Raw genomic sequence first — 27,887 nt, forward strand, 5'->3', positions numbered from 1 at the left:
CTTTAGCTTCACTCGAACCACCTTTTCACAAAGTTATGTTCACCGACTCACTCCACTCCTAGATGATGTTAGTTCAGCCAAGTTAAAGCATGTTCGTCGACGTGTCATTTGAGAAACAACATTTGCCTGCACCCTTCGTAGACTAAGACTGGGGTGGTAAGGACCGAGAGGGCAGCAGGGGGGCAGACTAAGCCCCTCCCCCCCAGCCCCCCTCTTCTGGTCCTCCACCATGTGACCACGTGCTTCTCTCACCTGCCAGCTTCTCCCTCTCTTTGTTCCACAGTTCAACAGAGGGCAAATTGATTTCGACAGTGTGAGAGTCCAGACAGACACACAGACTCAGCCTCTGCTCCGAGTGCACAGACACCCCCCCCCCCCTCCCCAGTGCACTAGGACAGACACACCCCCCCTCCCCCCTCCCCAGTGCACTAGGACAGAGCCCCCCCCCCCATCCCCTTCAACTCGTCAAGCCAATCCTCAACCCTCACCTTTCCCTATTCCTTCTGCTCACTGCAATACGGCCCCACCTCAAGTCCCTCCTCACCACAAGGGGGCTTGTTGCCCCTCCCCCCTCCCACCCCTCCTACCATGCAAAGCTAACCAACCCTTGCTAACAGCTAAGGGCAAAAGGAGAACTCTGTTGCCACCTCCTTTGTGAAATCGATGGAATGGACTTCTCTGAGGAACTTGTTTGCTTGTCTTTCATGCATGTACTCATGTGCACTTTTGTTTTATGAATGGGTTAGTCTCCCATAACTAATAAAAAGGGTTTTAACAGTCGTCAGTTAAGGTGCAAACTATGAAAGGATTTTTTTTATATATATCGGAGTGTTGGTTAAATGGATTATCCAAAGAGGGCTGTAATATTGTAAACATTGACATGATAAACCAAGGGCACTTTAGCTGCTGGGTCTTTTAACAGAATGCTAAAAAACTTGACAGTTGTTCCGAGAATGTCCGTTATTCTCTTCAGCGAGACGCTATGTGTCACGTGTAGTGAAATAACTCCAGTGTCATTGAATTGTTGTTCAAAGTATTGGTAGGACTCGAATAGATGACCAGAATGTTTACTGTAAATACATGTGCCATACACAAATGATCTATATATCATCAGTTGACGAAATAGCACTAAAGGACTCGATCTTCTGTTTTTCTTTGACTCACTCTAAACATATATTATGCTATCTGTTACTAATGGATTCGGAAGCTGTTGTAACATGTCATCGTTACTGACGGGCAATGTTAAAGACGCCCCTTCCCCTCGTCATAGAGGTGTTTGGGGTCCTTTGGAGGATTTGTTGTTGTTGTCTGAATACGATACCAAGGCTGAATGAGGACAACCTTCCTAACTCCTGAAAAGATGCAGCGCTAGGCTAGGTTAGCATCCATGTATGAACGAAAAGCCCTCTGTCGTTCTTCACCCCACGTTCCAAAGGTGCTAAACAACACTGTGTGTTAACAAACTCCCATTCACACCCCTTTTAAAAACAGTTCATCCGCAAGTTATACGATTATCAGTTAACACGCAATGCTATAGCGCCAAGTTTTATTGCTGAGGTCTATTATTTAGTGTAGCCTTGATGGCTACATTTTATAGCAATAATACAATTGGATTGTAGACAAACTGGCTTTTGTCATTGATTTGTATCACATGCATCTCGGTCTGTAATACTTAAACTGATCATATTGCGACCTGGAAGGAAGAGGGGTTGGTTTGTGGTTGAAACTTCATTCAGCCTTCTTGTGCTTCTGTCCTCTGTAATGGAGCTCTGTGACAGCAGCTGTAATCTCTGGCAGTCTGTCCATGTGGTCAAATAAAGACTAGTCTGTTGATGTCAGTACCTGTCAGTACCTGTCAGTAACCACACGCTCTCCACTGTCCTATCCCTGTGAGATATTCTGCACTGCCCCCTTCACCTGGATATCTCCTTTGAAAGCTTTTGACACGATAATGACAGAAAGAGAGGAGGACATGTGTATCCAGCTCTCTGTGTGCCATCACCAACCCAAATGTTGTCCTTGCTACATGTTGTCTCTGCTTTCTTTCTGGCTCCCTCCCTTCCCCTCTCTCGTTCTCTCTTTTTGTGACCTAACCCACATCTCCCCCAAGCTTTGCCAACTCCCTGTCCATCTCGGTTCTGGTACATTTAGAGACAAAAGACAAACGACTGGAAGCTGCCAGTGTTTCTTCTTCCTCCACTAGACTAAAGGTTCAGGTATGAGTGCCACCTCTGCCTACATAGCACACCAGTTCTCTGTGGCGATCAATAACAAGCATTATATTTCAATTTTGTGTCTGTTTGGTTTTTGGAACATTGCATTTTTGTTGTAAAAAGATCAGAATATTGTACAAATAATTGATATGCATGCTTTGGGGACACCAAAACAGTGTAATGTTGAAAATGACCTCAAATGTATGGTGACTTTTTACTCTTAAAAACCTGAATAAATAGTTCTTAATTTGAGAAATCTTGTTCATGTATATTCTTAGAATGTACAAATGGAACAGTATGACTGCTTTTGCATCTTAGGAATTTGATACCTTTAATTACGAGATGTACTGTAAAACAATTACTTTTATAGTAGCTCAGTTAGGATGTTTGGGAAACCAATTAAACAGATGAGTATAATTGAAACACGGGGAAAAAACAAAACTGATCTGATTTGAGTCTCCATGGTAACCTTTGTACTCTTCAGAAATCAAACACCCTATCAACGCTTTCTCCCTCTTGCCCCCCCCCCCCCCTCACATCCCAACCCCCTGCACTCCCGTGTTCCGATACCCAACCTATGGTTGTCACTGGCTTGGCTGCGTGTGTGTGTGTGTGTGTGTGTGTGTGGGGGGGCCGGGAAGCAGAACAAAAAAAACACCTGAATTCAGATACCTTTCCTGTATGTCTGCTTTGCATTGTTCCCTTACTTTGACCATGTAAGTGATGTTGCAAATGAGGTAGAGACTGTTTAGAGGTTGCTTAGAGGTTGTTTAGCACGCTCCTGTGCTGAGGGGCCCTGTGTGACTGAAGGGATCTGTTATAACCACAGATAACGAGGAAATCCTCTTTGTTTTCACGTGAAATGTTCCTAACCAGGGAGGTCAATGTGCCTACCACCTCAGCCCGGTTGGTAAACAGCAGTCTGAGCCCTGAGGCATGAATGTCAGGGACATGACCAGGTTAGGGTCAGAGGTACAGGTGACCAGGGTGGTGATGGAGGTCAGGGACATGACCAGGTGTAGGGTCAGAGGTACAGGTGACCAGGGTGGTGATGGAGGTCAGGGACATGACCAGGTGTAGGGTCAGAGGTACAGGTGACCAGGGTGGTGATGGAGGTCAGGGACATGACCTGGTGTAGGGTCAGAGGTACAGGTGACCAGGGTGGTGATGGAGGTCAGGGACATGACCAGGTGTAGGGTCAGAGGTACAGGTGACCAGGGTGGTGATACAGGTCAGGGACATGACCTGGTGTAGGGTCAGAGGTACAGGTGACCAGGGTGGTGATGGAGGTCAGGACACATGACCTGGTTCTATGAAGACTGAGATCCATGGATCCCAACTGAATGTCTCTCCCCAGCCCCCAGCTGGAGTGCTGCCCAGGGTGTCTGAGGGTGTGACCCTGGCAGGTGAAGGACTGATCCGGCAGAGCCTGTGTCCTGTGCTGCTCCTCTAGAGTCAGAGTTAGGCCTGACCTCAGAGGGGGAACTTGTGGGGTCAATAAACCTGCTCATTTAGAGAAACACTTTGTTCCTTTAGCAGACACTTTTATCCATAGAGACGTACACAGGGGGATTTGAACCTGCGATCTCTGGATCACCACTCAGGGGAGTCCCTGTTCAGGGACTGGCAGGGGATGGGGTGTGTGTGGATGGAAGGAGAGAAGAGAGAAGAGAGACTGGCCCTGTCAGAACAACTTTTTGGTTGATTATTTTTAGATGAATGACCTTTTCATAAAAAAGGTTGTTGTGTTGAGGGTGTTCCCCTGCATGAGTGTGTGGGGGGTGGTCCTGTACCTGAGGTACAGACCAATCGTACTCCTCCTTCCTGCCCTGACCCACCTGCACACCCACCTGTGCCACTGACCCCCAGAGCTCCGCCTCCACCTGCTACAGGTACCTCCTCAGCGCACGTAAGCCACGCCCCCGCCTGCGTCCTGCACACCGCTGGTCCATTTCAATGTTGTTTCGTCCATAAATGTGTTTGTGGGACGTACTTGCGTATTTTGTTTGTTTGTTTGTATCTGTGTGTGTGCTTGCTCGTCCAAATTTCTCCCCTCTCTTTTTTGTTAAGACTTTGTTTAGGTCATTTCTTATTTGATGTGATTGAGAACAAGCTGTCGTATGATGGACAGTTCAACCTTAACTCTGATTTAAGGAGGGCAAACCAAACAGACTTCTGGGAAATGTAGTGAGCCAACAATCTGTTTATTTGACAACTACAATTCAGTGAACACCTCATTCAGACTTCTGTATGTGTCAAATAATCCATATGGCTTGAATGTATTGTATAGTTTTAACTTCTGTAGTGTGAAATGAAGAAATTGTACTTGTGTTATGTGCGTGCAGTGGTTATAGATATACAGATGAGTTTAACATGAATGAAATACACTTTGTGAAGAGTAAGGATGTTCATATCCAACGACTGTCTTTTTATTTCAGTATGGGGCCTGAGTTTGCCCGCTTTTGAGTCAACAGGACCCTTCGTAAGTGGAATGATTCCTTCAGCCAAAGCATTGTTTACTTCCTGTCCAGCTCTGTTGACTTCCTGCTCTGTCACAGCTTCTGTCATGATCTGCCTCACATTCATTGGCTGTGGCTCTCATAAGATCTAACCTTGTCCATTTCCGCCTCATGATTGGATGTCAACCTTTATTTTGTCGACCAATCACGAGTGAAGGTTATTTGGGTGGTAAACGGCAACATTCAGCATGTTTGACCATTATAACTGTGGCGAAAAAACATGTCACCTCATGCATGACTTGGTCCCCATAATTTCACCTCTATTCAGCTGAATGAAGCATGTTTTGTCCCCCTACATCAAGACATGCTGCCAGTGTTTCCTGGTGTGTTGGTGACGTCTCCTCCTCCTGTTCTCTTGTTGCTGCAGTGACCCAGCGGAGGAGAACCAGCCCCAGCCTGTTGCAGCAGATGACCAGCCTCCTCTCCTCAGTTAGAGGCCCAGCCTCCCCTCCCCAGTTAGAGGCCCAGCCTCCCCTCCCCAGTTAGAGGCCCATCCTCCCCTCCTCAGTTAGAGGCCCAGCCTCCCATCCCCAGTTAGAGGCCCAGTCTCCCCTCCTCAGTTAGAGGCCCAGTCTCCCCTCCCTAGTTAGAGGCCCAGTCTCCCCTCCCCAGTTAGAGGCCCAGCCTCCCCTCCCCAGTTAGAGGCCCATCCTCCCCTCCTCAGTTAGAGGCCCAGCCTCCCATCCCCAGTTAGAGGCCCAGTCTCCCCTCCTCAGTTAGAGGCCCAGTCTCCCCTCCCTAGTTAGAGGCCCAGTCTCCCCTCCCCAGTTGGAGGCCCAGCCTCCCCTCCCCAGTTAGAGGCCCAGTTAGATGCCCAGCCTCCCCTCCCCAGTTGGAGGCCAGATACCTCTGTGCTGGACCTCTGGAGCTGGCTATTCAACCATCAAGACCTAACCAACCATCATTCAGTACCTTGTCTAACCTTACCATGAATTTACTCATACAGCTTTGTGTGATAGGAGATAATAGGTTGAGGAGTCGATAAAAGGGAGTCAGGTGGCTGAGCGGTAAGGGAGTCGGGCTAGTAATCTAAATGTCGCCAGTTCGATTCCCCGCCGTGCAAAATGACGTTGTGTCCTTGGGCAAGACACTTCACCCTACTTGCCTCGGGGGGATTGTCCCTGTACTTACTGTAGGTCGCTCTGGATAAGAGCGTCTGCTAAATGACTACATGTACATGTAGCCCCACTGTTAAGAGACCAGGTAATAAACTGACCATTAGATAAGGACCTTGAGGAAAGTTCTGTACTTTTACACACAGTTTGGTCAAAAATTGTGAATGTTGGCGTAACTAAGATAACAATGGGGGTACAGTGATAAATTAATAGAATTTAATTTGTGAGTAAAAAAAAAATTCAGTGTTATTTTGACATTTCAAAGTGTTTATGGATCATGTACTATAAATAGTAGGCCTACCAAAACAAGGCAACATAAAATGGGATTTATAACAAGATTTTCCAGATGTATTTTCTGCCATTTTCTATGTACTAGCATTTCAGTAAGAATGTATTTGTAGGTAGCCTGAACAACATCAGGAAGTACAGACAAATATCACAAAGAACGATTAAACTAGAGGGTACAAATTGTGATATGTGCTTGCAGCCACTGCAATGGGCAGTTTATTGATCTATAGGCTATCACCTCCACACGTATTGTTTCAATTAATGTTCAAATATTTGGAGAAACATCAGTTTTCATCGGGTGTAGGGCACCTATATTTTCACATTACTATACTAGAGGACAAACACAACTGACACTACTGTATCTGTAAAAAATAACAATACTATAATAAATAAATGAAACGATTTAAAGTGATTCATTATTAAAGATTGCATCGAGTAAAATGAATACAGCATACGTTTGTGGCTTCTTGTTTAAAGGTTATGCCATCGTCATTTTGCTATACATAGTTAGCTGGTAAAAGGGGTGACCTGACATTTTCGTAGTAGTTTATGTTGAGCTGACCTTTTACTATAGGTTACCCTGGGTAGCAAAAACCAGAAGTAGTTTCATAAACTTGTTCAATTCGTATTGCTGCCAACATATGATAGCATGAAGGGGTAAGTGGTTAGGTTGTGTCTTTCGCCACAAAAACTTAAATGCTTCCTAAACCGTGCTATGGACCCTTCCAGATTGCAACTGCAACGAGCCCCACATTTAGGACAAGCTGATATAAGAACACTAAGAAAGTGTACTGTGTAAAGTGTGTGTGTGTGTGTATAGTGTGTGTGTAAAGTGTGTGTGTGTGTATAGTGTGTGTGTGTCCTGACTCATTATGGGACATCATGGCTGGTATGTGGTCCAGGTTATCTGTCTGAAACACTGCTGATGTTTGAGTCCTTCCTGGTGTGCAGGTAGAAACACTGCTGATGTTTGAGTCCTTCCTGGTGTGCAGGTAGAAACACTGCTGATGTTTGAGTCCTTCCTGGTGTGCAGGTAGAAACACTGCTGATGTTTGAGTCCTTCCTGGTGTGCAGGTAGAAACACTGCTGATGTTTGAGTCCTTCCTGGTGTGCAGGTAGAAACACTGCTGATGTTTGAGTCCTTCCTGGTGTGCAGGTAGAAACACTGCTGATGTTTGAGTCCTTCCTGGTGGGCAGGTAGAAACACTGCTGATGTTTGAGTCCTTCCTGGTGTGCAGGTAGAAACACTGCTGATGTTTGAGTCCTTCCTGGTGTGCAGGTAGAAACACTGCTGATGTTTGAGTCCTTCCTGGTGTGCAGGTAGAAACACTGCTGATGTTTGAGTCCTTCCTGGTGTGCAGGTAGAAACACTGCTGATGTTTGAGTCCTTCCTGGTGTGCAGGTAGAAACGGCCTGTCTGGTGCTGACACACACACACACACACACACACACACACACACACACACACACACACACACATGGGCTGTCTGGTGCTGGCCTCAGTTGCTCTGTGAGGGATGTATGAGAAGACAACATGTCTTTGTCTGGAACACACAAACATAGTCATGCAAAGATGTGGGAGAGAGACAGAGAAAGAGAAAGAAAACATAAGCACCTAAATAAAGACTGCATGCCTTTTCTGTATGTCTGCTTTGCATCGTTTGCTTACATAAGCCATGTAAGGGATGTTGCAAATGAGGTAGAGGTTGTTTAGAGGTTGTTTAGCACGCTCCTGTGCTGAGGGGCCCTGTGTGACTGAAGGGATCTGTTATAACCACAGATAACAAGGAAATCCTCTTTGTTTTCACATGAAATGTTCCTAACCAGGAAGGTCAGTGATTTGCCTACCGCCTCAGTCCAGTTGGTAAACAGCAGTCTGAGCCCTGAGGCATGAATGTCAGGGACATGACCTGGTGTAGGGTCAGAGGTACAGGTGACCAGGGTGGTGATGGAGGTCAGGGACATGACCAGGTGTAGGGTCAGAGGTACAGGTGACCAGGGTGGTGATACAGGTCAGGGACATGACCTGGTGTAGGGTCAGAGGTACAGGTGACCAGGGTGGTGATGGAGGTCAGGACACATGACCTGGTTCTATGAAGACTGAGATCCATGGATCCCAACTGAATGTCTCTCCCCAGCCCCCAGCTGGAGTGCTGCCCAGGGTGTCTGAGGGTGTGACCCTGGCAGGTGAAGGACTGATCCGGCAGAGCCTGTGTCCTGTGCTGCTCCTCTAGAGTCAGAGTTAGGCCTGACCTCAGAGGGGGAACTTGTGGGGTCAATAAACCTGCTCATTTAGAGAAACACTTTGTTCCTTTAGCAGACACTTTTATCCATAGAGACGTACACAGGGGGATTTGAACCTGCGATCTCTGGATCACCACTCAGGGGAGTCCCTGTTCAGGGACTGGCAGGGGATGGGGTGTGTGTGGATGGAAGGAGAGAAGAGAGAAGAGAGACTGGCCCTGTCAGAACAACTTTTTGGTTGATTATTTTTAGATGAATGACCTTTTCATAAAAAAGGTTGTTGTGTTGAGGGTGTTCCCCTGCATGAGTGTGTGGGGGGTGGTCCTGTACCTGAGGTACAGACCAATCGTACTCCTCCTTCCTGCCCTGACCCACCTGCACACCCACCTGTGCCACTGACCCCCAGAGCTCCGCCTCCACCTGCTACAGGTACCTCCTCAGCGCACGTAAGCCACGCCCCCGCCTGCGTCCTGCACACCGCTGGTCCATTTCAATGTTGTTTCGTCCATAAATGTGTTTGTGGGACGTACTTGCGTATTTTGTTTGTTTGTTTGTATCTGTGTGTGTGCTTGCTCGTCCAAATTTCTCCCCTCTCTTTTTTGTTAAGACTTTGTTTAGGTCATTTCTTATTTGATGTGATTGAGAACAAGCTGTCGTATGATGGACAGTTCAACCTTAACTCTGATTTAAGGAGGGCAAACCAAACAGACTTCTGGGAAATGTAGTGAGCCAACAATCTGTTTATTTGACAACTACAATTCAGTGAACACCTCATTCAGACTTCTGTATGTGTCAAATAATCCATATGGCTTGAATGTATTGTATAGTTTTAACTTCTGTAGTGTGAAATGAAGAAATTGTACTTGTGTTATGTGCGTGCAGTGGTTATAGATATACAGATGAGTTTAACATGAATGAAATACACTTTGTGAAGAGTAAGGATGTTCATATCCAACGACTGTCTTTTTATTTCAGTATGGGGCCTGAGTTTGCCCGCTTTTGAGTCAACAGGACCCTTCGTAAGTGGAATGATTCCTTCAGCCAAAGCATTGTTTACTTCCTGTCCAGCTCTGTTGACTTCCTGCTCTGTCACAGCTTCTGTCATGATCTGCCTCACATTCATTGGCTGTGGCTCTCATAAGATCTAACCTTGTCCATTTCCGCCTCATGATTGGATGTCAACCTTTATTTTGTCGACCAATCACGAGTGAAGGTTATTTGGGTGGTAAACGGCAACATTCAGCATGTTTGACCATTATAACTGTGGCGAAAAAACATGTCACCTCATGCATGACTTGGTCCCCATAATTTCACCTCTATTCAGCTGAATGAAGCATGTTTTGTCCCCCTACATCAAGACATGCTGCCAGTGTTTCCTGGTGTGTTGGTGACGTCTCCTCCTCCTGTTCTCTTGTTGCTGCAGTGACCCAGCGGAGGAGAACCAGCCCCAGCCTGTTGCAGCAGATGACCAGCCTCCTCTCCTCAGTTAGAGGCCCAGCCTCCCCTCCCCAGTTAGAGGCCCAGCCTCCCCTCCCCAGTTAGAGGCCCATCCTCCCCTCCTCAGTTAGAGGCCCAGCCTCCCATCCCCAGTTAGAGGCCCAGTCTCCCCTCCTCAGTTAGAGGCCCAGTCTCCCCTCCCTAGTTAGAGGCCCAGTCTCCCCTCCCCAGTTAGAGGCCCAGCCTCCCCTCCCCAGTTAGAGGCCCATCCTCCCCTCCTCAGTTAGAGGCCCAGCCTCCCATCCCCAGTTAGAGGCCCAGTCTCCCCTCCTCAGTTAGAGGCCCAGTCTCCCCTCCCTAGTTAGAGGCCCAGTCTCCCCTCCCCAGTTGGAGGCCCAGCCTCCCCTCCCCAGTTAGAGGCCCAGTTAGATGCCCAGCCTCCCCTCCCCAGTTGGAGGCCAGATACCTCTGTGCTGGACCTCTGGAGCTGGCTATTCAACCATCAAGACCTAACCAACCATCATTCAGTACCTTGTCTAACCTTACCATGAATTTACTCATACAGCTTTGTGTGATAGGAGATAATAGGTTGAGGAGTCGATAAAAGGGAGTCAGGTGGCTGAGCGGTAAGGGAGTCGGGCTAGTAATCTAAATGTCGCCAGTTCGATTCCCCGCCGTGCAAAATGACGTTGTGTCCTTGGGCAAGGCACTTCACCCTACTTGCCTCGGGGGGAATGTCCCTGTACTTACTGTAAGTCGCTCTGGATAAGAGCGTCTGCTAAATGACTACATGTACATGTAGCCCCACTGTTAAGAGACCAGGTAATAAACTGACCATTAGATAAGGACCTTGAGGAAAGTTCTGTACTTTTACACACAGTTTGGTCAAAAATTGTGAATGTTGGCGTAACTAAGATAACAATGGGGGTACAGTGATAAATTAATAGAATTTAATTTGTGAGTAAAAAAAAAATTCAGTGTTATTTTGACATTTCAAAGTGTTTATGGATCATGTACTATAAATAGTAGGCCTACCAAAACAAGGCAACATAAAATGGGATTTATAACAAGATTTTCCAGATGTATTTTCTGCCATTTTCTATGTACTAGCATTTCAGTAAGAATGTATTTGTAGGTAGCCTGAACAACATCAGGAAGTACAGACAAATATCACAAAGAACGATTAAACTAGAGGGTACAAATTGTGATATGTGCTTGCAGCCACTGCAATGGGCAGTTTATTGATCTATAGGCTATCACCTCCACACGTATTGTTTCAATTAATGTTCAAATATTTGGAGAAACATCAGTTTTCATCGGGTGTAGGGCACCTATATTTTCACATTACTATACTAGAGGACAAACACAACTGACACTACTGTATCTGTAAAAAATAACAATACTATAATAAATAAATGAAACGATTTAAAGTGATTCATTATTAAAGATTGCATCGAGTAAAATGAATACAGCATACGTTTGTGGCTTCTTGTTTAAAGGTTATGCCATCGTCATTTTGCTATACATAGTTAGCTGGTAAAAGGGGTGACCTGACATTTTCGTAGTAGTTTATGTTGAGCTGACCTTTTACTATAGGTTACCCTGGGTAGCAAAAACCAGAAGTAGTTTCATAAACTTGTTCAATTCGTATTGCTGCCAACATATGATAGCATGAAGGGGTAAGTGGTTAGGTTGTGTCTTTCGCCACAAAAACTTAAATGCTTCCTAAACCGTGCTATGGACCCTTCCAGATTGCAACTGCAACGAGCCCCACATTTAGGACAAGCTGATATAAGAACACTAAGAAAGTGTACTGTGTAAAGTGTGTGTGTGTGTGTATAGTGTGTGTGTAAAGTGTGTGTGTGTGTATAGTGTGTGTGTGTCCTGACTCATTATGGGACATCATGGCTGGTATGTGGTCCAGGTTATCTGTCTGAAACACTGCTGATGTTTGAGTCCTTCCTGGTGTGCAGGTAGAAACACTGCTGATGTTTGAGTCCTTCCTGGTGTGCAGGTAGAAACACTGCTGATGTTTGAGTCCTTCCTGGTGTGCAGGTAGAAACACTGCTGATGTTTGAGTCCTTCCTGGTGTGCAGGTAGAAACACTGCTGATGTTTGAGTCCTTCCTGGTGTGCAGGTAGAAACACTGCTGATGTTTGAGTCCTTCCTGGTGTGCAGGTAGAAACACTGCTGATGTTTGAGTCCTTCCTGGTGGCAGGTAGAAACACTGCTGATGTTTGAGTCCTTCCTGGTGTGCAGGTAGAAACACTGCTGATGTTTGAGTCCTTCCTGGTGTGCAGGTAGAAACACTGCTGATGTTTGAGTCCTTCCTGGTGTGCAGGTAGAAACACTGCTGATGTTTGAGTCCTTCCTGGTGTGCAGGTAGAAACACTGCTGATGTTTGAGTCCTTCCTGGTGTGCAGGTAGAAACGGCCTGTCTGGTGCTGACACACACACACACACACACACACACACACACACACACACACACACACACACATGGGCTGTCTGGTGCTGGCCTCAGTTGCTCTGTGAGGGATGTATGAGAAGACAACATGTCTTTGTCTGGAACACACAAACATAGTCATGCAAAGATGTGGGAGAGAGACAGAGAAAGAGAAAGAAAACATAAGCACCTAAATAAAGACTGCATGCCTTTTCTGTATGTCTGCTTTGCATCGTTTGCTTACATAAGCCATGTAAGGGATGTTGCAAATGAGGTAGAGGTTGTTTAGAGGTTGTTTAGCACGCTCCTGTGCTGAGGGGCCCTGTGTGACTGAAGGGATCTGTTATAACCACAGATAACAAGGAAATCCTCTTTGTTTTCACATGAAATGTTCCTAACCAGGAAGGTCAGTGATTTGCCTACCGCCTCAGTCCAGTTGGTAAACAGCAGTCTGAGCCCTGAGGCATGAATGTCAGGGACATGACCTGGTGTAGGGTCAGAGGTACAGGTGACCAGGGTGGTGATACAGGTCAGGGACATGACCATGTGGAGGGTCAGAGGTACAGGTGACCAGGGTGGTGATGGAGGTCAGGACACATGACCTGGTTCTATAAAGACTGAGATCCATGGATCCCAACTGAATGTCTCTCCCCAGCCCCCAGCTGGAGTGCTGCCCAGGGTGTCTGAGGGTGTGACCCTGGCAGATGAAGGACTGATCCAGCAGAGCCTGTGTCCTGTGCTGCTCCTCTAGAGTCAGAGTTAGGCCTGACCTCAGGGAGCATGTGGGGGTCAATAAACCTGCTCATTTAGAGAAACACTTTGTTCCTTTAGCAGACACTTTTATCCATAGAGACGTACACAGGGAGGATTTGAACCTGCAATCTCTGGATCACCACTCAGGGGCGTCCCTGTTCAGGGCACTGGCAGGGGATGGGGTGTGTGTGGATGGAGGGAGAGAAGAGAGACTGGCCCTGTCAGAACAACTATTTTGTTGATTATTTTTAGATGAATGACCTTTTCCTAAAAAAGGTTGTTGTGTCCAGGTGTGTTGAGGGTGTTCCCCTGCATGAATAACAAGTACTGTCCCAGATACTCTGGACATCACAACATGTTTTACATGGTTCTTCAGGAAATAGACACAACAAACAAAAACAGCCTGAGTGAAAGTCAGCCGTGTCAGTCTGCTGTGAACACCACAACGCTCGCGTCCCTCTCTCTCCTCAGGTAAGGTGCATTTACCTTCCCCTATGATCACCTGTGCATTCCTCACATATCTGCTCCTTTATCATAGTAGAACACCTACATGTATCATTTACAGTACAGGGAAGATTTATTTTGTGGGACCAGAATGTTATAAATAAATTCACACTTAAAATAGTAATTAAATTAATTTAAAAAAAATATCAGTTGATTGTTACAGTTTTGAACAAAACAATCAAATTTATGTTTATTTGAATTTCCTTAATCATTTTGTTCACTTAGTTCATTTGGTGACGGGATAAAGACACAGGAAATGTAGGGAGAGAGAGAGGGGGGGGGACATGTAGCAGGGCTGGATTCAAACTCAGGCAGCTGGGTGAGGCCTTAGCCTACGTGATGCTCACACTTGGTGAGACACTGGGGTTCCTCACAAAACTACTAAATATTGATGTTGTTGTTGTGTGAATGTGTATCTATGTGTCTGTTTATCTCTGTGTGTATGTGTACCTCTGTGAATGTGTGTGTGTTTCTGTGTGTGTGTGTAGATCAGAGCCATGCAGTGCAGAGTCTCATCTGTTGCCCTGCTCCTTGGTAAAAGTCTTTCAAGTCATCAGTCTAGTTAACACACTTCCTACAACCTTCCAGCCTCTCCAGCTCAGGACAAACTCAGTAATGAGATGATTATGTGTTTGCAGAGTTCTGGGTGCTCTCTGCCTGTGCACTACATCAGTATCATTGGGTCAATATTCATATGAGTTGGACTGCTGCCCAGAGTTACTGTAGAGAGCACTTTGTTGACCTGGCGACCGTAGACAGTATGGAGGACATGCAGGGCCTGATGGACCAGATGAACAACCAGACAATTAAAAACAATTGGGTTTGGACAGGACTGACTAGAAACAGGGATGTCAGCAGCTGGAAGTGGTCTCTTTCAGGCAGTCAGTTCTACAGAGAAGGAGAGACGGAGTACAGGAACTGGGCCCAGCCAGAGCCAATCACAGGCCAGCCCTGCGCTGCACTGGTCAGCAATGAAACAGGAGTATGGAGAGACTATGCATGTACAAATACTTACTCTTTTGTCTGTTCTCATAGTGGTGAGTTAGAATTTAATATTCTTAACAACACATATTTCATTCGTTATTAGATGCATGTTTGCTTGCCATGGCCTTCTAGAGAAAAACAATTTTGTTTTAAAGGCGGAGGGTTGATATTTTTTAATGAGAAAATATGTTAAATATTTAAATGCATATTTAAATACATGACTTAATAATATTGATGATGGATATTCTTAGGTAATGATCCTGGTAAACCAAAGTACATCCTGGTTCTAGAACCAAGAACTTGGAGAGACGCTCAGCTCTACTGCAGACAGAATTACACAGACCTGGCCAGCATCAGGAACCAGGCTGAAAACATCAAGATACAGAAACTTATTCTGGGAGAGAATTCATCTGCCATCGTCTGGATCGGTCTGTTCAAAGACGACTGGAAGTGGTCAGACGGGTCTAACTCCTCCTTCAGATACTGGGGGAGTGCCCAACCTCGTGATGAAATTAACTATACCTGTGTCGACATAGAACCACATCAGTCACGGCAGTGGTTCACTTACTATTGTTCTGCATCTGAACATTTAATTTGCCACAATGGTGAGTGAGACTTGGCAGCTGCCAGTGTGGTTTGAACGTGTCAGTGGTGTATTCTAGGTGATGAGCAGGCCTATACTAACAAGGGTTTCCTGTATGTCCTCTATTAAAGAGCAGTGATACATGGTGGGGGACTTGGCAGAGTGACAGTATGCCCTCTACTTCATACTAGACCACACCACTGAAATGGGGGTTTCACTACAGCATGAAAGCTTGCAGGGTGTTTGTAGGAGATCACATGTAGTTAATACACCTGCTCACCAGATAGGATGGAATAGTTAAATAGTAATTATTTAAGCAATAAGCCCCAAGAGGCCGTGTTTTGCCCTGATTTTAGAACAGGTAAGGGGAGTTGTTAGGCATGACGCAAAGCGTACCTGTTCTAAATTCTGCCTCCTCATTCTTACCTTCCCTCACTTAGGGAGCACCACTAAGACTCTTACTAAGGTGAAGCTGGTGGGGAGAGTGGAACTGGTTCCTAATTCACCTTCAGACTTAGAGGATCCTGCCATGTTGGACTCCATCTTGCAGCAAGTGAGTGTCTCCCTGTGTGAGGGAAGGCAGTCCTCTGACTGTACATGATGTGTAGTCAAAGTCTCAGTCATTACAGACAACCAGCAGTTACACCCTAGAACCATAAAAGGATTGTTATTGCAGTAAGAATACCCTTTACAGATGTAGCTGACAGTGACAGGTTGGTGAAACACACATACTGATCCAAGACTAGTTCAGTGTTCTACAATACACCCCATAATGTGGTGTAACCATGACAGAGTGACTGTGCCCCCAGATAAAGGGAGCTGGGAGGATCCCAGAGCACAGCACGCTGAGATGGAAGAAGCAGAAGGATGGGAAGGTTTTCCACAAGAAGGAGGAGGAGGAGAGAGGAAGAGGAGACACGTGTCATTAACAAGTCACAGCTACTAAATGTTGTTAACTGTCTCTTGTATCTCTGACAGTACTGATGATGTCAATGACATTTCTGTAACTAGCAGATGATGTCCTTATCACAGCATTGTTTATTTGTTCTTATTAATCAGGTGGTGGGGTAACATGAAATGAAGTAAAGCCTACTGATCTTGTGGCCTTGTCTCATCATGTATATATAACAGATACAGCTACACGGGTCCATGCGTACTAATCAATCATAATAGATGGGCTTTATCTGTGAGTAAAATGTCTAAGATTGTGCTACAAAAAGGTTTGAGTATTTTATCATTTAAATTGTAATTGCTTATTAATAAGTACTTTACAACTTAGAGCTTTTTATCTTTCATGTGTAATTATATACCCTTTGTTATTCGACAGTCAGAAAACGTGGGCTATCTAATACTGTTTTTTCTTAGCAAACAACAAGCTTAACATCAAAGTCTGTAAATAAAGTTAATCCTGTGGTATGTTAATATATAGTGTGATGACTGAGAAGATTATGTCAATTTCTCTGCGTCTGGAGGTAAATGTGTAACTTGTTGATTATGAATTTGATTAGGATTATAGTATCAAGTATCAAGTCATAAACAACATCAACCATCCCAGTCTGCTGTGTATGTCACAACACTCACATCTCTCCTCAGGTATGGTGCACTACTCAGACATACATTGCTCCTTTTTCATTGTATGACATGTATTGTCTTCCCAAAAGCTTAGAATTTGTTAGAATTTCTATTGGTATTGAAATAACAAAGCCAGCTACATCGGCCAACAATCACTGAGTAACATAGCTCTATCTCAGGCTACTTGTGGGACTGCAGTATACTACAGTATGCTACAGAATAGGCTACTTGCATAAAGAGCTTAAAGTAGATGTAGATAACTTAGGATACTGTACTCATTTCTGAATGTAGCCTACGGATGATGGGTGCCAGAGTGAAGAGGCTTAGGTTAGGCTGAACTCTCTGCCCAGCCTCCCTCATACTGAATCTATGGTTGAGCAGGTGAATTAGAATTTAGTCATGATCGAAGCGAGTTTTTATTGGTGCATGATTTTGCGCTACATTTTTTACCTTCGATGTAGTTTCCATCTTCCATGTCCAATCCAAAGGTCCAATCAGGAGTTAACTGTAATCAACATGACAACTCACTCATCAAACGTTGGCCGCAACCTCTGTGGGTCACGCAGGTTGTGTGTGTCATTCGCAACAAGCTCATCGATTTGCTAAGGGTAGCAAGCTAGCCTGTTTCTTCCTTGGCGAAAATCATGCGTAACAAAACTCGACAAAATGCGAAAAGTTGATTCCGAAAATCACAAATTTCAGACAGAGTGGGCTGACAAGTATACATTGTATACTTGTGATGTGTAAACCGATGTGTTTAATCTGCAATGACACGGTTGCCCTTGTCAAAAGTGGTAACGTGAAACGTCACAATGACACAAAGCATACCTGCTGGTGCGAAGGAGGAATATATGAAATGACGACGAACAGTAACGTGTAAAACAGACTTTATTTATATTTCATATACAGTAAGGTAGAGAAAGTAATTATGTGCCAAGTCAGCAAGGGGGCACATATTACCAAAGACGTATTCCCTAAAATGTGGTGCTGTTCGTATTCCACGACCAGTACAAGGCCAAATCTGTTCCCCGCTTACCTCCGTTAAGGGTTAACGCCCCAATATCTTCCATTGTCTGCCCTCGACGTCCGAAAGCATCTTTGGCAACAATAAACATAAACAGTTCCTTTCACTCACACCCTCTACATGTCACCAGATATTCTTAAAATACTTTTTGGAGATACAAAAATAGTACAGACAACTGTTTAGATGGGACTATTACTAAACTATTACAGAACATGATAAAGCTCCCGAAGACAAATAACTTACTTTCTGCTTTCGTGTGGGTCTGTTGGCTTCGCACCCTGATCCAGTGACTAACAGGCTTGAATAGAGCTGTTAAGCAATGCTAAGCTAACATCGTTTGTTCCTCTGGAACCATTTCACGTTCCACACACATGAGGGAACTGGGAGGTCTATAGTCCAGTATGTTTGAAATCATTGAACTAACCCACAATGATCTAACACCATCCCAACATCCCTAGCTGAACATACAGCATACTTTGAGACATCGGAAATAATTCTGCTGTGAAAATGTATCAAACGTCTGCTTATTCTCAGTAAGTAATTTTTGAGGGTTTTAATCTGCTTTTTGCATGAAACTAAACATACTATACAGGCCACCTTAAAATCACACATTTATTCCTGCCTTCATCCAATTGCATCTTGATATCTTGAAAGTGATTTCACCAAAGGATTTACTATAAAATATGCTACCGTATCAGTGTATTATCTAGCTTGTTCTTAATACTTCTGAACTGAAACTGCTCTTGTGAAAAGACAAATACCTTTGTCTGAATCTGAACTGCACAATAGTCCAAATATGACTTGGATCACAGTAAAACCATGCGGCCGAAATGTGTACAGCCAGTATACAGCGTGTGATGAGGTGTTGAGCTTTACACAAGGAATAAAAACAGGCTTCCAACCTCTGCTCGGCTTCAAACGTGACCAGCCAGAGAAAAGCAGAGCGATATGTTGATGACGCATGGTGATACGATATGTTGATGACGCATGGCGATACGATATGTTGATGACGCATGGCGATACGATATGTTGATGACGCATGGCGATACGATATGTTGATGACGCATGGCGATACGATATGTTGATGACGCATGGCGATACGATATGTTGATGACGCATGGCGATACGATATGTTGATGACGCATGGCGATACGATATGTTGATGACGCATGGCGATACGATATGTTGATGACGCATGGCGATACGATATGCTTCGAGAGCCCACAGTGACACGTACGTGAATGCAAGACTCATAGACATGTTGATACAGCTCTCAAGTGTTCACATGTATGCCACGATATGTACACAGGGGCTAGAGCCTGTGGGTCTGACGGGGGCTAGACAGGAGCCTGGTTCTGGTGACTGTGTCAAAGCCCAAGCATACGGTGCAGTAGCGGTTTCACTCGTGGAACCACACAATGTTACAGAACCTCAACCAATTTCGCACAAACAGTAGTTCTAAATGGCCTTAACTGTGTGTTTGTTCGCCTCAGTGTCCTAACTTGATCCAGAGCTGTTTGAACATGTAACATTATATTACTTGTGATACATTTATAATTTATGGCAATGCAATATCTCTTCCAACTAAGTCCTTGGTACAGTCAGAAGTTCTAGAACGAATCCTCTGATGAGGAGCGTGAAAGGAAGTGGGTCGATCCTCTCTCCCAACTCTCTCTTCTCCCCTCTCAATGTGGTAAACAGGTGTTATTCTGTCACCAGCAGTCTACGTCATGCTGCTTTCTTCATTCTACTTGAATAGATTACAGATGAGAGGTGAACATGGTGGTAAACTAGTGATACGTTCCAAAGGTTGTCCTTTTTTTTACCAAAAATATGTCAGATGCAATGATAAAGATTTTCATCCTGCATACAAGGTCTTTGCAACATATATTACTCTTGAGTATTGTTTTTTTTATGTTTTTTTTTTTATCACTTTGTCCTTTGGGGTGACCAGAGGAACTCCATTTTCAAATTGTCTGGACAAGATAAGAAGCACTGTCCTAGTGTTCAAAAACCTGACGTCCCAAAAGCACAAATCCAACAGATCTTCATAGAGGGGTGGGTCCAAACTCTGTAGTGTGATGTACTTCCTGGATGAAAGAGGCCTCAATCTACTCCCTCTCCCCTTCCTCACTGCTCCCTGCAAGGCAGAGAAAGACAGACAAAGAGATGGGGAAATGTTCAAAAACGATATTAACAAGATAACGACACCCTTAAACTACACGCACAATAAAGGAGCATTTCAAACATCTGATTTCAGAAGAAGCTTCCTAAACTGCTACTGGGTATCAGTGTTTCCCACAGCACGATAGAATATTCTAGAACATGTTCCCTGTCAGAGCAGACCCACCACCAGCGGTGTCCATGTCCGAGTCGGACACGTGTGTGATGGAGAAGCGATTGACGCTGGAGGGAGACACAGTGAAGCGAGAGTACTGAGTCTGTTTGGGCTCCGCAACCTTGGTGGTGGGGGGCAAGCTGGGCTTGGATACAAGGGAATCTGAGTCGGCCATCTTGGATGTGGACAGAGGCAGCAATGGGAAGTCATCCTCCCATTCGTACCCTGCACCTGTGAGGACGGGCAGAGGATCAGAGGGGTAAAGGAGATGTGTGAGGCTTCTTGATGTAGAGGACAGTACCAGTTCAAAAGTCGAAGGGGAAACAGTGTCCAAACCTTTGACTGGTACTGTATGTTCATACACTTTGCCTTGGACGTTGGAGACTTTACTTACTCTCCTCAGAGATGTTACCATCCGAGGAGTCGTCAGACGTGTGGCTGACCCTCTCCGGGGGGGAAGACCTGCCCTGTGAAGCCGACACCCTGGACTCCCCCACAGGGGGGAAGCCGTGCTCCGCCAGCTCCTTGGTAGGGCTCTCCTGGGAGAGGGGAAACAGCGTTATTATTGGATCTTGAAACATAACGATGAACCATAACAATGTGACCAATCCTCACCCACCTGGTCGAACAGGTAGACCGTGACGTCATCAAAGAAGGACACAACCTTCCTCTTGCGCTCCAGGTCGTCGCAGAGCGTGTCGGTCAGCAGGGCGGGCATCTTGAGGAGGCTGCGCAGGTTGTGTGCGTCGCTGCAGTCGCTCACCACGATGGGCACCGGGTGGAACTCTTCCTCCTCGCTCTCCTCGCCGGCGCTCTGGTCCTGGACCCTGTACACACGCAGCTCCTCGTCCGACTCCTCGCTGTCGTCAGTGTCGCCGTCTTCCTCATCCGCCTCCTCGCCCCTGTCGGCCGTCTGACGAGCCTCGAGGCCTTCCCCCGGGGGGAGGCGAGGGGGAGAGGAGGAGGAGAGAGGGGGAAGAGAGGTGGGGGGTGAGCCATGTGCAGGCAGTGTGTCGTTTTCTGTTTCTCTGTGCACGATCTCTGAGCTGTCACTCTGTATCTCGTAACAGCTGATTACGCTCTCGTCTTTGTCCTCCAGCATGTCAGGTACTAAGGCTTCATCGGGGTCCTCCATTTCAGCTGGTTTTCCCTCCTCTTCCTCCTCTTCCTCCTCCGTCTCCTGTACATCCTTCTGTTCTGTAGACCTGTTTAGGAGGGTGCAGCGGTCTCCACTGAGAGCTCCCAGTGCTTCTTCCATGGCCCCCACCACCTCGGCTGCCCAGTCCCCCAGAGAAGAGCTCTCCTCCTGGGAAGGCCATTCTTCCAAGCCGGCCTCGCCCATGGAAATGGAGCACTCAGGCCTTTCCTCCTCTCCAGGGAGCTCCAATCCCAGCCCTAGCCCTTCATGTTGGGCACACTCTTCCATCAGACATCCCTCGCTCTCCAAAGGGGAGGAGGAGAGATAGGAGTTGATTTGAGATGAGTCGGGGAAAGGGCCATCACTGTCAAAGAGCTCTGTTGCTTTGAGGGACCCGCTTTTCATCTCCGGATCGCTGTCCAGACGGGCTTCTCCCTTCTCCATCTCCTCTTCCTCCTCGATCAGCCTCCCCTCTCTCCTGTCCTCCTCACCCACATTATCCTCTCCTTCTTCTTCTTTTGAAAGCAGTCCATCCCCTTCGTCCCTGGACAGTCTCTCGTTCTCATAGTCAGAGAAGTAGGCAGAGTCTCTGTAAGGGCTTTTGTCACTGAGTGGCACTAACGGCTGGTCCCCAGTCTGAGGGTCTGTCTCCGCCACCTCCTCCCCCAGGGTAGGCTCACCGTCACTGGGCACAACCTCCGCCTCGCCCTCCTGCACGTCTTCCGCCTCCTCCATGAGACTGATGTCTAGAGGAGGCTTTGTCAGAGAGTCCCGGTGCTCGTGGGGCTCTTTGGGGACAAACTCCGGGCTCTCGTTGTTCTCAGTGTCGTAGCCGCTGTCCACAGCCTTGGGCGAGCTGGTGGGGCGTGAGGATGCAGGGCTGAGCCCTTCGCAAGAGCCTGCCCCCGAAGGCAGGTCCATGGACTCCATGGAATCAGGGGTCCCCCCCTGCTTCTGCAGGGGCTTCAAGGCCACCGGCGAGGAGATCAGGTCGCCGGCCTCGTCTGCGAAGATCCCTGAGGTGACGTCGGTGATGTCGTCGGTGATGTCATCGTCGTCGTCGTCGCTGCAGTCGAGGACGTCCACCAGGCTGATGCTGGATCCGTCCACACCGCTATCCACCGTCTGACTCAGCTCCCAGTCAGGCTCGGCCGTGGCCAATGGAACGGCGGTGTTGGCCGGAGGAGGGGCTACGTTCGTCACAGCCTCCTCCTCCACTTTGGGTTCCTCCATGATCAGGTCTCCTTTGGTAACGTCTCCCTTCTGCTCTGCGCTGGAGGTGTCATCTGGAGTCACGTCGACGTACTTCTCTGGGAGGTCAAACGGAGGGTCGTCCTTCCTGGTCAGGGTTTGTTTGGACACGACCGGTCCCCCCGGAGCTGGGGAAAGATTCACACGCTCGTCGTTGCTCGGTATCTCGACGATCTTATCCGCGGTGTAGTCGTCATGGCTGTAGTTGCGGACCACGAGTCCTGTGAGCGGGTCGACAAAGTGTGAGTGGCAGCACTCGCCTGGCAGCGTGACTTCGCCCTCGCCCTCGTGGCACAGGTAGATGTAGGCACTGCAGTCCACGGCAGGCACCAGAGGGTGGTGTTTACCCAGACCTAAGCTGCTGGAGTCTTTTGTGGAGGCCTCCAGGTAGTGCTGTGGTTTAAGGGCAGAGTGGAAAGCCAAGCTGTGCTCAGGCCAGGAGTCCTCGACGTCCGTGGAGGGCATGGTGTAGTGGAAGTCGGCGTAGCTTTCCTGCCGGCAGCTGGCACGCCGGCGTGGCAGACCCAGACCGCCGCCGCTGCCGTGCCCCGAGCGTTTGGAGGGCCAGGTGTTGCAGTTATGCCTCTCTACGAAGATGTCCTCCTCATCCTCGTCCTCCGAATCGCTGTCCTTGTGGCCGATGAAGATGGCGGCCTCTTTCTCCATGTTGATGCTGACCGAATGGGCGTGGCCGGGCATGGTCTTCCTCAGAGAGCCCATCATGTCGTAGTAGCCCCCTGTCACGTTCTTCCCGATGACTCCCCCTCCGCTGGTCTCCAGGTAGGGGTCCCCGTAGCCCTGCTGAGAGGGGGTACCGACAGAGGGGGAGATCCCAAGGGGGTTCTCCAGCTCCCCCAGGGCCTGCCTCAGGCTCCGGGACCCCCAGCTCTCCTGGAGCACCTCCGAGGGCTCCCCCCCCATCAGGTAGTGCTGGTCCAGGCCCAGAGAGGGAGAGTGTTCGTAGTAGTATCCTCCATCGCGGTCCTTATAGGACACGTAGTGACCCGACTCCCAGGGTCTAAGGGGGCTGCCGTCCGACACGTGCCCCAGGAGGGGCTCCATGGTCAGGGAGATGGCTGGGCTGGCGTCGGAGTCATACCCCCCTGTCTTATGGAGGTTGGACGCCCAGTAGGAATCCAGCTTGGCCAGCGGGGGGCAGGCCATGCAGTCCCCAGAGTCAGCACTGCCGGTCAGGAAGCTTCCGCTGCTGCCCTGGTAGTCCGGGCTATAGGAGCACATGGTGTAGTCCAGGTCGATGGTACAGTCCACCGGCTCCTCGATGCGGATGTAGTACTTGCTACCCATCGAGGGGCTGTGAGCGCTCAGCACGGGTACCACCCCGGGAGGGTGCAGCTGTTTGGGCTCGTAGTAGGAGGGCGAGACCCCCAGGGAGAGCCCCTCCATGGGGCAGCCTCCCACCATGCCCCCCGGGGGATAGTACATGTCCTGGCAGTGGGGGTTGCCCTGGCCCAGGGTCCCGCTGGAGGCAGCGTGAAACGGAGGCTCCGCTCGGGCCTGCTCCCACTTGTACTCAAAGTTGAGCCCGTGGCTCGTCTCCGTCACCGTGAGGATGTCGTCGCCCTGGTAACCGTCGCCCGTGGAGAAGTGCTCCAGCAGGGGGTAGGAGGAGGAGGAGGAGGGCCGGTGGAGGCCGCTGTGACCGGCCCCGGGGCGGAGGGAGTCCCAGCGCCTCTCAAAGTCCTCCTCGGCCTCAGCCTCCTCAGCCTCGCTGGCCCCCTTGGCGCACAGGTAGCTAAGGAGCAGGTGGACTTCCTCTGCGTTGGGCCTCTGGTCGGCAGGCAGCCAGCAGAACTGCATCACCTCATACCTAGACACACACACACACACACAAGGTTTAGAACAAGCCACAACTGCATTTGCATTTTTATTCGACTCCATGGCGGGAAGGAGCATGGGGTCCCACTGAGAGAGCTGTAATTACACTGCCATCTTGATGTGATGAGTTGGGATCCATGTGGATTCCCACATCCCCAAATCAGGTTCTATTCAAACGTGGGCTTGTGTTTGTCTGGTCTGGCCATGAGGGATGAGTATGATGGGGATGAGGAGGGATGAGGGATTACGTGGTGCGTGCGTGCTACTCACCAACGCTCGGCCAAGGGCACTGTGAGCAGGGGCTTGGGCAGTCGCAGCTGCTGCTCCCTCAGGGCGTAGGTCAGGACCTGTCTGTCAGAGTAGTGTTCGTACGGCTGGTTCCCCAGCTCAAACAGCTCCCAGATCGTCACCCCCAGAGACCTGCGGCACACGTGCACGAGCACACACGTGCACGAGCACACAGACAGAGATCCAGATCAGCTACTGCATCGTTCAGGTGGGTCCATCTGAAGGTAAAAGCTCCACTGCGTGCGGGGCTGTTTCCCTCACCAGATGTTGCTCTGCATGGTCTGGTCTGCCACCAGCAGGTTCCCGTGAACCTCGTCTATCAGCTCTGGGGCCACCCAACGCAGAGGAACATACATCTGATCTGACGTCACGTAATAGTCATCCTGTGGGGGAAGGGAGGGAGGGAGGGAGGGAGGGGGGAGGGAGGGCAGAAGTGCAGAAGTTCAGTAAAGTTCATTTTGACTGTGTGGGGGTTAGAGGCGTGACCGTAGGCGAAGGAGGCGGGGTCTACCTTGTACTTGCTGTGGGACAGGCCATAGTCTCCAATCTTCACCGTGACATCAGCAGCAAGGAGACAGTTCCTCAGGGCCAGGTCACTATGCACACACAGGACCAACAGAGATGTGGCTTTAATGAAACCTACACCCCGGTTTTCAAACAGATTGTCTTCCGAGTAAAATCTGCTAATACTTCAGACAAGAGGATCAGGATGATCTATAGCTGTGACTTGTGAGGAGTAGTGGTCACCACCAGCAACAAAATCACTGATGCTGGAGTATATAAGGGCCACTCAGACAGCACCAGGATATTGTTACAGGAAGTGACTAGCAGGAAGCAGATACTGCCAATCATGGCTGCAACATGGCAGGGCTCAGAGGCCAACCATTCCAGGGGCTCAGGAAACCGTCACAGGAAATATTTAAATTTGACTTAGGAAATGAGAAAGAGGGAGAGACAAGAGTGAGAATGAAAGAGAGAAGAGAGAGGGGGAGAGAAGAGGGAGTTGCGTGAGAGAGAGAGAGACAAAAAGAAAAGTGACGTTTGGCCTCACCCGTGGACGAAGTTGTGTTTGTGCAGGTGCAGGAGGCCTGAGGCCACGTCGCAGGCCATCCTCTGCAGGAGCAGGGGCTCTGGGGTCAGGGTGTTTGCGGCTCTGCAGCTGTGGAGGTAACCTTTCACATCCCCCTGCGAACACCCGGGACAGCACAAACTCAGGACAACACTGGCCCGACACAAAACAGCGAGACTGCTTTGTTCTCCAGGACCAGATCACAAATTAGATGCTGTGGCACTTATACCGAAGCTAGGTCCGAATCGGAGGTGAAATGTCTCGAACTGCGAAGACAACACAAGCATGCCCGTGTTACGTGACTACTGCAGGTCGCCTTTTGAGTGTTTTGCTACATTTGTCCAACAGGAGGCAGTGTTGTCTATTTCAGTGCTGGACCTCTGAGGTTTGGCTGAGTCACCAGGGCTGAGAGAGAGCGAGAGAGAGAGAGAGAGAGAGAGAGAGAGAGAGAGAGACAGAGACAGAGAGAGAGAGAGAGAGAGAGAGAGAGAGAGAGAGAGAGAGAGACAGAGACAAAGAGAGAGAGAGACAGAGAGAGAGAGACAGAGACAGAGAGAGAGAGAGAGAGAGAGAGAGAGAGAGAGAGAGAGAGAGGAGATCTCACCAGGGGACACAGCTCCATCACCAGCAGGTAGGGCGTGACCTCGGTACACTGCGCCAGGCACCGCATGAGGGCAGGGTGCTGGAGGGTACTGGAGATGGACGGGGGGGGGGGGGGGGGGGGGGGGGGGGGGGGGGGGGGGGAGGAAGGTTGGGAGATGAGGGTGCAGAGGGAAGGGTGTGGAAGAGGGGAGCAGGGTGCAGAGGGAAGGGTGAAAACGATGAGGTAAAGAAAAGTGAGTTTGACTACGCCCCAAACCACGTGCAATCACATCACGACTACACCGAGAACATTTGGCTCTTCATTATTTATGATGTATCTTTAAATTATACATGTCACATGAATAATACATGGACGCTTAGTTGCTTTGACTGAATAAAGGAAAGTTTTAGATTATACATTTACGAATTTATGAGCACAAGGAGAGACATAGCGAGAGACATTGAGAGAAAGAGAGAGAAATGGGGGTTGGGGGGAGGGCTAAAGAAAGAGATAAACAAATAGAGACTGATTGAAAATAAAAAAAAATAATGAGTCAGAAAGAGTCTACTTGTGTGTGTGTGTGTGTGTGTGTGTGTGTGTGTGAGTGTGCGTGTGTGTGAGTGAGTGTGTGTGTGTGAGTGTGTGTGCGTTTTCACCGGTATGCCTGGGCTTCCTCCAGGAAGAGCGTCTGGTCTTGGACGCTGGCGCTGGCCTTGAGCTCCTTCACCACCACCTGGGAGGATCTTAGCTCCGTGTTCACCTCCCCCAGAAGAACCTGCAACAGGCCCACAGAGACACAGGTAGGCATGGGGCACACACACACCAGCATGGATACACACCGGTACAGAACCACACCAGGGGCACAGGGAATGGTTTGGCACACATAGACACACACCGTGACAAATACAAAGTGTACACACACACACACATATATTGAGGAGAGGATGGAGGGCAGGCAAGCAGGGAACAGGGAGATCCACAGGGAAACAGTAAGACACACAGACATGCAGGACCCAGGAGATACACCAGGACGCCAACACAGGACATGCACACACACACACACACACACAGATGGACATACCCAGTCAACGTAAACAAGGGTGGAACAGTGTGTGTGCAAGAGTGTATGGGTGGGAGGGAGCGGAGAAAGAGAGAGAGAACAGACAAGGAGAGAATGAGATAATGACAAGAAAAACGTTATCGAGATGTTAGGGAAGTACAGGACATCCACTGCGTAGGGTTTGCAGAGCAGGAGGGGGTGATCTTCCCCGAGTCTGCCCTCTCTCTGAGCAGACGCTCAGCACAAGCAGACTTCAAAGGCCGAGGGATCAACACCTCCCACTGCAGGTAATGTACCGTGTCAGTCAGGGCTTGGATGACAGCGCGGGCCCCACACGCAGAGCCCCGACGCCTGAGCGTGTCACCCAGCGCCCCGCGCCACTCGCATCGCTCGGAGGCACGGTGACATGACACAGCACGGCTACTGAGGATCCCCCGTCAAGCAGACACCCACAGGCTTACCTTCCCGAACCAGCCGTGGCCGATCTCCTTCAGGTAGAGGAGGCTGTGTCGACCCAGGTCTGAGGACTTCAGGAGCTGGACTGAGGGGAGACAAGAGACCAGACAGTTGAGTAAAGTCTCTCACACCAGTCTGTTGTGGACAGCACAGTCTGTGATGCCACAGAGAACCTCGACTGTCATA

At 48.4% G+C, this 27,887-nt stretch overlaps 3 protein-coding genes across 4 annotated transcripts in view; 2 read left to right on the forward strand and 1 right to left on the reverse strand.

Annotated features, from left to right (window-relative positions):
- The window catches only part of baiap2b (BAR/IMD domain containing adaptor protein 2b), a 47,086-nt gene extending 41,949 nt beyond the window's left edge, over window positions 1–5,137 (forward strand). Inside the window, exons 14-15 of one of the 2 annotated variants that reach the window (XM_047014603.1) lie at window positions 4,652–4,695; window positions 5,100–5,137. In XM_047014603.1, coding sequence (XP_046870559.1) covers window positions 4,652–4,679 — 28 coding nt within the window. In that variant the 3' untranslated portion in view covers window positions 4,680–4,695; window positions 5,100–5,137. Of the gene's footprint in view, window positions 1–283; window positions 377–4,651; window positions 4,696–5,099 lie in introns of those variants that run through there. The other variant, XM_047014602.1, reaches the window with a different exon arrangement.
- Window positions 5,138–13,430: 8,293 nt separating this feature from the next.
- On the forward strand, window positions 13,431–16,508 carry LOC124462897 (macrophage mannose receptor 1-like). The gene is made up of 6 exons (XM_047014605.1): window positions 13,431–13,486; window positions 14,008–14,053; window positions 14,158–14,556; window positions 14,755–15,108; window positions 15,527–15,639; window positions 15,896–16,508. The coding sequence occupies exons 2-6, from the start codon at window positions 14,017–14,019 to the stop codon at window positions 16,013–16,015; spliced, it is 1,023 nt and encodes a 340-aa protein (XP_046870561.1). The 5' UTR covers window positions 13,431–13,486; window positions 14,008–14,016; the 3' UTR covers window positions 16,016–16,508.
- Window positions 16,509–17,537: 1,029 nt separating this feature from the next.
- On the reverse strand, window positions 17,538–27,823 carry aatkb (apoptosis-associated tyrosine kinase b; the record flags this gene model as incomplete). The annotated part of the gene is made up of 11 exons (XM_047014609.1): window positions 17,538–19,822; window positions 20,033–20,251; window positions 20,415–20,559; window positions 20,640–24,237; window positions 24,516–24,665; window positions 24,795–24,916; window positions 25,045–25,129; window positions 25,585–25,718; window positions 26,207–26,294; window positions 26,842–26,960; window positions 27,707–27,823. Coding segments are annotated over 11 exons (4,806 nt in total), but the record flags the coding sequence as incomplete, so codon positions are not given.
- Between the last annotated feature and the right edge of the window lie 64 nt (window positions 27,824–27,887).

The sequence above is a fragment of the Hypomesus transpacificus genome, unplaced genomic scaffold (genome assembly GCF_021917145.1).
Source record: "Hypomesus transpacificus isolate Combined female unplaced genomic scaffold, fHypTra1 scaffold_260, whole genome shotgun sequence".
Lineage (NCBI taxonomy): Eukaryota > Metazoa > Chordata > Actinopteri > Osmeriformes > Osmeridae > Hypomesus > Hypomesus transpacificus.

Coding starts and splice junctions, on each gene's coding strand:
- LOC124462897 (XM_047014605.1), top strand. CDS start 14,017: ATGCAGTGCAGAGTCTCATCTGTTGCCCTGCTCCTTG. Junction 14,557..14,754: donor TTTTGTCTGTTCTCATAGTG/GTGAGTTAGAAT, acceptor GGATATTCTTAG/GTAATGATCCTGGTAAACCA. Junction 15,640..15,895: donor TGGACTCCATCTTGCAGCAA/GTGAGTGTCTCC, acceptor CTGTGCCCCCAG/ATAAAGGGAGCTGGGAGGAT.